Below are 12,482 nucleotides of genomic sequence, written 5' to 3' on the forward strand. Positions count from 1 at the left end.
ACTGGCTGATTCCTCATATGAGTGAGTTTGTCCTACGAAGAAGGGTTGAATGGACTAGGTCCATTGGAGTTTGGGAGAATGAGAGATGATTTTCTTGAAACATCTAATGTTGCGAAAGATTTCACTGGGTTAATGCTCAGAGCATGTTTCAGCTTGTTAAGGAATCTAAAACTGGGAACAGATTTTAAAAAATGAGGGATCTTCCACTTAAGTTGAACATGAGGAGGAAATTCTTTGCTCAGATTGCAGTTAGGTTTTGGAAGTGTCTTCACCAGCATGCAATGAAAGCTGGATCACTGAATGTATGCAATGCTAAGTTTTGATTGACAAGAGAGTCAAGGATCATGTGGTGCTGCCAGAAAAAATGATTTAAGACCACAATTGTATCTTATTGAATGGAAGATCAGGTCTGATGGGTAGGATGGTCTACTCTGTTACTCCTTCTCAAGTTTTTATGTTCTTAAAATAAAAACTGAAAGAGCCAGAGAAACACAGCAGCTCTGGCAACTTCTATGGAGAAGGAAACAGTTAATATTTCAAGTTCAAAATGACTTTTCTTTGAAGTTTCTTTGGCACTTTCTGTTTTGTTTCAGATCTCAGTAATCAAACTTTGGCTTATTCTTACGTTTTTTTCACTATTTTACACGCTTTTTCTGTCACGCCTGCCCTGTCATTCTTAATCATCTTAACTTACTGAGATTCCGCCATCATTTATTTCTGTGATTATAATTTACTACAATTTTCTATTATTTACAGTATTTTATCATTGATGGCTTTCATTATTATTCAAGCAAAGGCCCACAGAAACCATGACTAATGACATGCAATTTCCTATGTGGATAATTATATTTGTTAATGAGTGATTTCTGACAGCTATTATTCACTGTTCCTTTACCTGTTTTGCCTTTTATTGCACTTACACACTTTGCGACTAATTGTTCTGTCTTTATTTCATTTTATTATTTTACTACCTTGTACTATGGGGTGGCATGGTGGCTCAGTGGTTAGCACTGCTGCCTCACAGGACCAGGGACCCAGGTTCGATTCTAGCTGTGGGTGACTGTCTGTGTGGAGTTTGCACATTTTCCCTGTGTCTGCATAGGTTTCCTCCCACAGTCCAAAGATGTACAGGTCAGGTGAATTGGCCATGTTAAATTGCCCTTGGTGTTAGGTGCATTAATCAGAGGGAAATGGGTCTGGGTAGATTAGTCTTCGGAGGGTCGGTATGGACTTGTTGGGCCAAATGGCCTATTTCCACTCTGTAGGGAATCTAACCTTAACAATTTTCTATTTACTAACAGCATGGATTTTGTTTCATTGGTTATCAAAATAAGTTTGGGCAGAACCTTTTATTCAAAGTACATTCTGTCTTAGAAAGGTATGAGCTCTGTATCCAATTTAAATGTCTGTCTTTTCCAGCTTTAATTTTCCTTCAGTTCCCTCTTGTTCTATCTTTAGCAGTAGCACATATTTCAGATTCACAGCTTTTTGCTGTCACCTTTTGCCATCTTGTCATCATCAACTAATTCAAGCCATTATTACCTTTCTGATTACCACACCCAACTGTACCACATCATTCACACTCCCTGTCTCAAGAATCCCACCTCCCACTGCTAAAGCTATATCACCTGTCCCAATCACACTTTCCCTCTCCAAACTATCTCCACTATTGCAGTTCATCTTAAGCACTTGCCCTTCTCCTGATCCTTCCTGTCACTTTTGCTACAAAGCCCACATTAACATCATAAAAACACATTGAAAAAATTAAAAGCAGTTGTTGCATCAAGCCATGCATTCAGCTCTACCACCTATTCCAACAGAACTTCACACAGTCTCTCCCATTAACTTATTTGCCCAGTATTCAGACAGCCAACTAAACACTTTTCCAATGTATCAATAATCCACAACTGCCATCCCAGGACTCACAAACACTGAATCTCTTCTACAATGATGCCAACATGGTGCTTATAATATATTATGCCTCAGCCCTCGGGGTTCACCATGAGGATTCCAGTATGCAAAGATCTTCCTACCACTCCCTCCACAAGCCAATGCTCCCACATTCATTCATTCTTCCCATATTTTGCCACCAACTCTCAATCTCCTTAGACCTCCCTCTTAATATGGCTAAAACTATATCACCTGTCCCAGTTCACCTCCCACCTTTAACTGGAGGATGACCTTTTAAATATCCCTCTAGCTGTCTCATGCTTGTTTCAATATATAGATAGAATAATATTGAATGATAATCAATGTTTTTGATGTAAAATCTGATTGAAAATTGGACACACACATACAACACTATTGTGTGTTTAGTTTATCCAATCACTATGAAGCAGTCACCCTGATAATGTGTTGCATGTTATACAACAAAGATATAGCATGCTAAATAAGGATATAAGATGTCGGAGTAAGAGCAGACCATTTGGCTGTCAAGCCTTTTCCATCAGTCAATGAGATAATATACCCTTAACTCTGCCACTCCCCCACACACTTCATTCATTTGATTCCTTGCCCTTAAACTCAGCATGAGTGATCTGCTCACATTTATAACAATATTTTGAACCCATCAAATTTGAGATGCCCATGTTTCAAAGTATCACATGTGTAGAAATTTAGAGAAAGACAAACTGCTGATGTATTCTAAGCAAAGAAAAACAGAAATCAATAAGCAACTCCACCACCCTCAACTCCCATCCTTCAATTTGCTAAACTTCCCCCAGAGGTACAGCCAGGAGGAACAGGAAGTCAATCACCTCCACCTTTCCACACCATGGATAATATTATTGAACTGAAAATGAAATCCTTTCTGATTTCACCTGAGAAACTCTCAACAGGTAAAAAAACTTACCCATCTCCTTTTACATATATAGATACGGACATGAGGTATAACTTAATCGTACGGCATGAGTAAATGAAATATAATAAACATCTCTTCTGTTTCTTCCTGATGGTTTTCACAACACGTTCAGGCACAAAACTTCAGGTTTTCAATATTTTAAAATTACTATGCATTGATAAAAATCCTTTGACATGGCATAACTATAATTTCTCAACAAGAACAATGATACTCTGATCAATAAACGCCAACATTCTTCTGTCTTTTAACTTCTCCAGCCTTCACCCTGTTCCTTCCCCTTCCCCACCTCTTTACTTGCTAAAACCCTGACATATTTCTAATCTTTTCTCATTATGATAAAGGTAATTGACCTGACATATTAAATTGGTTTCTCTCTCCACAGATGGTGCCTGACTAGCATTTTCTGATTTCATTTCAGATTTCCAGAATCTACGACATTTTGCTTTTACATGTCTATATTACCTTCAGAGTAGAAAAAAATCAAGGTACTTGAGAAAAGGGGGAAAAAAACAGAACCCAGAACCAAAGATGGAGTAATTTGAAGAGATACTCAAGACAGAGAGAAACTTTAAAATGGGGGAGGGGTAGGGGTGGGGGGAGCTGAGTTATGTGGAGAGAGTGGATGGGTGATGATGGGTTTCAAGAGGGAATTCCAGAATCTGAGCATCTGGATGCGTGACTACCAATGGGTGGATAAAGGGATTTGGGCATATATAACAAGTAGGAATCAAAAAAGTGAAAACTTCAGGAATGCTACAATATTGGACAGGTTTGTAGATAGGGAAGGTTGAGAATATCAAATATTTTAAAATGAACAATCAGTGCTTTTAATTTGAGATGCTGGGAGACTGAGAACCAAAGTAGGGGATCAACACAGGGTGATGGGTAAGTGGGAGACACCGAACTTTGGACAAGATGACAATTACAAACATTGAAGACTGGGAGGCCAGCCTCAGTTGAGTCTGAAGGAGGTAGATGTTTCAGTGAATAGTGAACTATAGTGGGGATTGAAGCAGGTACAACAACAGGAGTGGAAGCAACCAAAGCAAAAGATACATTCGGTCAGAACATTAGTTCAGGCATCAAAGTTGTGAAAAAATATATAGTTCAGTCTGAGTCAGTGGGCTTGGAGGAGGTTAGAATATTTGGCATAGGCTAAGTATTTCCAGTGTTTCACTGAAGAAAATGCAGAAATGGATGATGGGCACGTTGAATGGATACGTTGAATCTGCTTATGTCTATGCAAGTTGTCAAGAATAAGCATGCGAATGAAGAAAAGTTCTGAGGAAGGTCCTATTGACTTGAAACGTTAACTTTGATTTCTCTCCACAGATGCTGCCATACAGGTTGAGTTTTTCCAGCAATTTATGATTTTGTTATTGAAGAGAAAGAAGGAGTTGAGAGTCAATGTCTCGAGGATTCACAAGCTGAAAGTGCAGAGTTAGTAGTGAAATCATTGCGACAGATGCTTTGGCAACTATTGGACAGGTGGGAGGAACCAAGAAAGATTGGACTGACCATGCAGAACAACTGAGGAACATGTTTAAGGAGGATGTTGCAGTGAACAATGTGAATGGTTTTAAATGAGTTGAACCTCATATGGAAGGGCAATTAATCATGGTCACGGTCACTGAGCATATCATTCATAACTTTAATTAGGATTCTTTCAGTTTTGTGGGGGAGTGGAAACCTGATGGAAAGAATTCAAAGCAATCCCAAGGGCACTGGAAATGAATCTGTGAGGCTGTAACATGTTTAAGGATAATAAACAGGAAAGGGAGATTGGTGATGGGCCAATATTTTGCAAAGAGAAGGACTCAATGTTTAGGGGAGTAAAAAGTTCAGCATCATGAGGGGACTAAACAGGGCTAGTTAGAGAGAAGCTGCTGCCTTTTATAGAAGGGTCAAGAACCAGAGGAAGCTCAGTTAAGGTGATTGGAAAAATAACCAGTGGTAACATGAGAATTTCATGCAGTGAGTAATTAGGATTTGGAATGCATTGCCTTAATCTATGCTGGAGGCAGATTCAATTGTAGCTTCAATAGGAAATTGGATAAACATATGAAGAGAAGCAATTTTCAGGGTTATGTGGAAAGGGTGGGGGAATAGGACAGGAGAAGTGCTCTTGCAGAGACCTGGCATAAATACAATGAGCTAAATGGCCATTTTTCTATGTTTTTGCAATATAACTATGCTGATTCAATGACACTTTCAACAGAGTTGGATAATCCCCAAGGAGAAGAAACCATTTGCAATGTCAGCAAGTGAGAAAGCTAGGAAGGAAAGTTGATTTGTCTTTGAATAATTCATGGGAATTCCGGACCTTAGTCATCCAAATATATTGTCACTTGAAAACATTCTGGGCAAATATTGTCTCTGACATCAAATTGGAACACACTATTTCTGTGAACAACTTAATTATCATAGATATTCAGGGACGATGATCTGGGTTTCAAATGACCTCATAGTCCTCAAGCAAACAAAAACAGAAATTGCTGGAGAAACTCAGCTTGTCTGACAGCATCTGTGGAGAGAAAAATGGAGTTAGCAGCTTGAGTCCAGTAACTAGTTCAGAAGAAGGGTCACTGGACTTGAAAGGTTAACTCTCCACAGATGCTGCCAGACCTGCTGAGCATCTCCACCATTTTCGTTTCTGTCTGATTCAGATCTCCAGCACCCACAGTTCTTTAGTTTATGATGTCATAATCTTTCTTGGCTCGCCAACTGAACAGAAGCTTATACCTCACTGCAGTTATCTCCTGCTTTATGTGCAGTTTGGTTATTAGTTAACTCTCAACTAGCTGCAACATGTACTACAAAAAAGGATAACCTGAAATAGGCCTGGTACCTCAAAAGGCTTCAGGTCATCATGGTTCTGCAGCTGTTTTGCAAATTCCACATCACTCAATATAACATATTCTATTGCTTTCAAATTCACTGCTATCTCTAAGACACAAAGGTATGCCCCAAGCTCCTTACGACTTTGTCTCCAAAGTCTAAAAATCCCTGTCAGACAGATCTCCTCCTTCTGTTTAATATCCATCTTCAAATCAACCACGAACACAAAAACCTGAATTGCCAGAGGCTACCACATAATGACACAGGAATGGATGAGTTATTAAAGCAGCTCCTCAATAACCAAATGCAGCAGAATATAAGCATAGTAAACCAAAATCATGCATGGAACACTATGTGGTTACAATAAGCACAGTACAATCCCAATAATGCCTGTAAAATGGATCTTGCAATAATAAATATCATAGGTACCCATTTATTACAAACTTTCTAGTGCTTATAAAGCACAAAGACCAGAGCCAGTGCCAATCTCATGTCCTATATCGAATTTTGTGATGACCAAGAGACTTGACATACCAGTAATGGTTAAATTATTAAAAGCAATGAAGCACCACATCTAGATCCCCTGTCCCGAGTAACTAAGATAAAATCCCTGTTAGATATATTGCAATTTAAGCAATCAATATAAATCTGGAACTAAAAACGATCAAGTGTATCTTGGGACTTATTCATTACCTTATCTTACAGTTCTCAGCTTCACCATATATTCAGATATACAAATAAGTAGGGACTTTTCACAAATTATATAGCTTTCATACTATTAGTTTTTTGACCCAAAGAAGTATCTGGCAAACATCTAATGAAGCTGGAACCTCATATACAATGTATCAGTGAAATAAAAAGCAAACAGTACCTCCCTGTCACAGTCACACAACATAATGGTTTCTCATGTCGACATCTTTGTAGTCTCTGAGGAAAGTTTTCATACATATTTGTCAAACTTCACAGGGAATGTTTTGCTACAATTAAAATTGGATCAAACTTCAATTCATTAAAGTTGTATTTTCTATAACATTATAAAGGATTTTGCAGATTGATTACTCCAGTATTATTAAGTATTCTAAAAGATAAATTATATGTCACTTAATTCAACTCATGGTCTTGGGGGTCTGTAACATAAATGTACTAAAGTGATGGGTTAGGTTATGAGGATAAATTAAACTAAAACTTGGGGCAACTGCTGTCAAGGCGTACTGTGGTAAGACCACTATCTGAGGTCTTTCTGCCAAAGTTAAATGGAGGACCATTCCGTTATCAGACATTCCTGGTATCTTAAATGCAGATAAATATAAAAATCTCACAACACCAGGTTATAGTCCAACAGGTTTAATTGGAAGCACACTAGCTTTTGGAGTGACGCTCCGAAAGCTAGTGTGCTTCCAATTAAACCTGTTGGACTATAACCTGGTGTTGTGTGATTTTTAACTGTGTACACCCCAGTCCAACACTGGCATCTCCAAATCATGGCAAATAAATATAGTTTTGTTCAGGTGGAAAATGCCTTTGATTAGTTTAGGTGGAATCAAACTCCAATGTGTGTTTGTTCCCTTGATATGCTACTGTACAGAACCAAACTACATTTGTGACTATGTTGGTGTTTTTATATATATATATATATATATATATATATTTAATGAATAATTTACATTTTTGAAATAAACAAAAATTAAACTAACTAGAGTTTGTATTTTCATTAAATAGGACAAGTTAAGTGGTGATTTCATCAAAGTTTACTAGATATGAGAAATACATATGGTAGATAAGGAGAATCTGCTTCTGTTATGATTTGGAGATGCCGGTGTTGGACTAGGGTGTACAAAATTTAAAATCACACAACACCAGGTTATAGTCCAACAGGTTTAATTGGAAGCACACTAGCTTTCGGAGCGACGTGCCTTCATCAGGTGGTAGACTACCTGATGTTGTGTGATTTTTAACTCCGCTTCTGTTAATTAGGGAGTCAAGGATGAGGGATCATACTCCAAACTTAAAGAAAGATTTTTCAGGAGTGAATTTGAGAAACAGTTCTTAACATAAATAGTAACTAATGCCAAAACAATCATCAACCTTAAAATTAAGACTGTTTTAAGAGATTTGGAGTAAACGGGTCAGGCTGCAGATCAGCTGTGAACTCATTAAATGGTGAAATATAATTAAGTCTTTAATAGCCTAGTCCTGTTGCTATGTTTATCTTTTCATGGAAGTTTATCCTCTCACAGTTTTAGCATCTAGTTGGGTCTTAAATTATTCCAGAGATTTTGCTTCTTTATCTTTTCTGGAAGACTATTCCAGGTATTGATTACCCTTTTCTTGGTAGTGCTTCATTACGTCAACACTAAAACTGCCTATTATCAATGTTCCAAAATCTCAGTCTTAGTTTAATTTGAAGTAATTGAGTTAACTATCTCTGTTGTGGTTAGCGTACCTTTATATTTCTATAAACTTGCCTCCCATTTACTTTCCTTAAAGGCTACAGATTTTCTAATCTTTCCTCATTACTCAACCTTATGACAAGAGAAATCATCCTTATTGCTCTACCCTACACTACCTTAAGGCTTTATGATTCATGATCCAAACTGAATACACTATTCAAGGTACAGTCTTTTCTATAGCACTATCCAGTTCACTGTTATGTTTTTAGAATTATATGCTGAAAATTTCGAGCTGTAGCTTAACCCTTTGATTGCTTTGCTGACTGCTAAAAGTTGAGTCTACTATCACTCCGAGATCATCATTCTCTGTTCAACACTCATTATCCATATATTTCTCCAATTTGTTTTGAATTTGCCAGACCTTGCACCTATCTAATTATATCTACCATTATTTTATTGAATCGTTTGTTGTCTCTGGATCCTCTTGCTACATCAACTTCAACCAATCCTGTTCCCCTAGTTTACTGTTATCATGGAATTGAATTACATAGCATTGCATTTTTATATTAAGGCTGTTGGTATAAAACAGCAACAGCAGCAACAATAATATCTAAGACACTCCACTCAGTACAAATGTTTAACCAATATCACTCCACGAATTAAACCTGCTGGTCCCTCTATCCCAATCCATTCCCTACCTTTGCCTTCTAATGAAGGAACTTCTGAAGTAAGGTCACAAGACTTGAAATGTTAACTCTGCTTCCCATCCTCAGATGCTCCTAGACCTGTTGGGCTTTTCCAACAATTTCCATTTTTATTACAAATTTTTGCTATCTGCATGTGAAACAGGTTTTCATGTTGAGTTTTATTGCAGGCTTTCTGGTAAGTCTTGGGCTACAGCATGTACATTCCAATGAAAACTTGAGCTACCACTTCCTTGAAAAAGTCAAAAACACATGGGAAACAAAAATATCATGCTGCTGTTGTGTAATGTTGAATTTTATAATGTGATGTAGAAAGTAGAGTGGAAGCAAATCATTTGGCTGGAGCCTAAGAGTACTGAAATTTTATGATGATACTCTTAAGGCTAGGTGATGACTTTTAGAAATTACAGATTTGTAAGTTTTTTATTGTTTTTCCAATTACAGATAAGGGAGAAATCATCAAATTCCATGTGATAATGTTATTCACTACGTTCTAAAACTCTTAAGGTGTGTTTAAGTGATATATATAATGATAGATGCACAAGTTGATATTAAATATAAGGCAACATATTTTGATAGTCAGCAAACAAAGTATCTTGAACTTTGATGAGAAACTTGTTTTCAAATAATAATTATCATTTTTGGAATTGTTTCATAAGTCTGTTTTGCACTCAATTCATTCACATTCCAATTCATTATCATACTATTTAGGTTCGATATCATTATGATGAAAATGAATAGAATTATAACTCCTCTCACTCCTGAAAATAAAAGAACAGTTGAATTCTTTTCCATGATTATGGTAGGCTGTATATCTGTGGAGAAGCCACCTTTTCCTTTCTTTTCGTTCTCTGGCTTTAGAAACTAATAACAGCTTTCCCAAAACCTAGGCAAAATATATTTGGTTTTAAATATGAATAACTCATTAAAAGTCTGAGTTTCCAAACCAGTTAAAGTACAGCATGTTCAAAACTTTGGTCACAGAGATCCACAAGTCCAATTTAACCTAAAATATGCACCAATTAGTTGAGTGTTTCTTTTAGTGATTTATGTGTATTTCAAATTGATAGTGTAAAAAGTAAAGAACAGATTTAAAAGCAATCAGTGCCAGTGAAAAGCAAAGTGCTGTACATTCTCAGTTTGGTAGTCAGCCCAATGTCAACTTGAAAAATGATGTTAATGTGTAAGCTATGACTGAAGACAATAGCCATTGTATATGATAGATAAATAGATAGATAGATAGACAGACAGACAGACGGACACACACACACACACAAAGTCAGACATCCAAAGATCAGAAACTACATTGGACTTCAATCTCTTTAAAAAATGAAATTATTCTGAAAAATGCATTTTAATTAGCACAATTTTGTAAATATAACCTTTAACAGTACCACTTTGATATATTTTAATTGTAAGTCATTTTCACCAACTATTTTACATGCAATAATACAAAAATATAATACTAAATGTTTTTAAAAATCCATTATTTCTAATGACTTTAGGAATAAATCACATGCTTTTTGGCTTTTTGGCAACATGTGACTGATTGTAATTAATAGAGCTCTTCAAAACCAAAAGTCCAATGTGATCTAGAAATCTAGTCTAAAGTGAAAAGCAACATTTTAAAAATGGTTTTGCATATATCATTTTGGTGAAGTATTTACCTTGTTTAATGAAGTTGTACAGACATTATGTCTGTGTTGCTCAGGGAGATACCTTGATGGCAGTGACTAATTGTCCTATTCCTCCAAATACAAGTGAGAAATCAGAAAATGAAATTTACCTTTGTTATTTCTTCATTAAGACAAGTAGCAGTTGTTCTTACCTTGCGCCCTGCCTCATTATTGTGCAAGTTCATGAGTGTCCTGGCATTCTGTTTGATTTCTCTTGCATCTACAAATACTTTGGAGAATCCAATTCCATATCTGATATCTGCAGAGCAGCCTCCCCATTTCCAGCCTTCCTCCTGATTGTAGTGACCCTGTTTTTCTTTGTCACAGCCACAGTCACTCAGGTTTCCCTGGGTGCATGCAGCAGTAATGGCATGGGCTACTCCAGCAGCAATAATAGCATAGGTGAAGGCTGCTTCTCTGCTTCCTGCAATCAAGATATTGGGACACACATATTAGTTTGCTTGACCGACCAATGATAATCATAACAGCTCATATTTTACCTTCGTGTCACATAATAATATTTTATACTAAAGTTCCAGTTTTGAAATACGCATTTAACGTATTTGGTAAAAGTGTCCATGAATTGAAATCTTTACAAGTACATCAGTTCACGTTCCATAAAGTTCAATTGTTTGCAAATCCAAAGTGACGTGAAGACTATTGTGTTTTAATTATAAGAAGAGTCGTTTTTATTAAATAAATTAAACTTTATGGAAATTTGCAAGCAATGAAAGGTTGTAAGATGTTGAGACCCGCTACAGAAATGTGGAAAACAAAATCGGCTTTGGTTTTGCATAATAAGCCTTGTGCTCACTACATATTATGGGCCAAACTATGAGTTCAAACCAGAACACAGAATACCTCGAGCAGACGGTTATTCTCAACGGTTTAGCAGTCAAAGGTAGTTTAGCATTTTAGATGGGACTTCTTGTTAAGTTGCTTTCCATGTGAACAAATGCGCACTTCTAGATGGTTACAAATGGCCATTCCTGATATTTTGCTTTCGGCTTCAGGTAAAAAGATTGTTACGCGATTTACCAAAACGACACATCTTCCGCTCTCATATTTGTTACACAACTGCAGGTGTGTTTGTGAGTATTTTAACATCCTTTGTGTATGACTAAGATGGAAATATGGGACCTTGCGACAGTGAGAAAGTCAGGGACGAAAGTAAGACAGGCAGACTGTGCAAGAAGGGAGCTGGCATATAGGGAACTTGAAGGGCTTCTCCTCGGAGCGAAATAACCACAAAAAATATATCCCCGCTGGCGGGAGTCATGGATTATCGAAATATGCTTCTGCAATCTGTTATTGGCTTCCTCAATGGCGTACATTCTGAATGAAATTCCTCTCTAAACTGATATCTTCGGGAACCTGCTTTTCTCCATCGCATTTGAGTGTGTACCAAAGGTTAGATACTTTTACACAAATATATAAACTGGGGGGGGGGGGGGGGGAGACGGAATTGATAACCCTTACAGAAACAGCACAGACGATCCTTTACACAGTGGAGATGAAAAGCAAGATAACCATGAAGACTGATTCAGAGTGACTACATGATTTATACCTGGTACTTCGCTTTGAGGGACAGATTAAGGCACTGCTTTATTTATGGCGAAAATTATACCTTGGGTTCATAACGCAGTTATGTGTCTAAAAATCAATCGTCACCAGGGATTTCAAAAGAGAGTCAAGGATTCTCTTGCTTTGGTAGATTTTCAAGTTTGGCAATGATTTTAACACATTGCCTGCGCTCCAAGGACGGCAGATACATTAGTGTTGTCACTAAGAAAAGAGGTGGAATTACTGGTTGGGCGCCAAAGATGGTAGAGGAGCACTGCTCTCTGAGAGAATCTGACTGAAGTGATTGGAAATCTCTTAACTATGGGCCCTCACATCAACAGGGAAAAGAAATCCGACCCGTGGGAAGGAAATTCTTTGATTTTTTTCATGTTAGAAAATTCAAATATGCACATCATAAAAAAATTTCCAAAACACACGTTGAAGACGTGTT

General features: G+C 37.1%; 1 protein-coding gene across 2 annotated transcripts in view; it reads right to left on the bottom strand.

Annotated features, from left to right (window-relative positions):
* The window catches only part of LOC140483745 (protein Wnt-7a), a 30,307-nt gene that overhangs the window by 14,759 nt on the left and 3,066 nt on the right, over positions 1–12,482 (bottom strand). For both annotated transcript variants that reach the window (XM_072582235.1, XM_072582237.1), the window contains exon 3: positions 10,621–10,892. In XM_072582235.1, coding sequence (XP_072438336.1) covers positions 10,621–10,892 — 272 coding nt within the window. The remainder of the gene's footprint in view (positions 1–10,620; positions 10,893–12,482) is intronic.

Source organism: Chiloscyllium punctatum, chromosome 12, assembly GCF_047496795.1.
Source record: "Chiloscyllium punctatum isolate Juve2018m chromosome 12, sChiPun1.3, whole genome shotgun sequence".
NCBI lineage: Eukaryota > Metazoa > Chordata > Chondrichthyes > Orectolobiformes > Hemiscylliidae > Chiloscyllium > Chiloscyllium punctatum.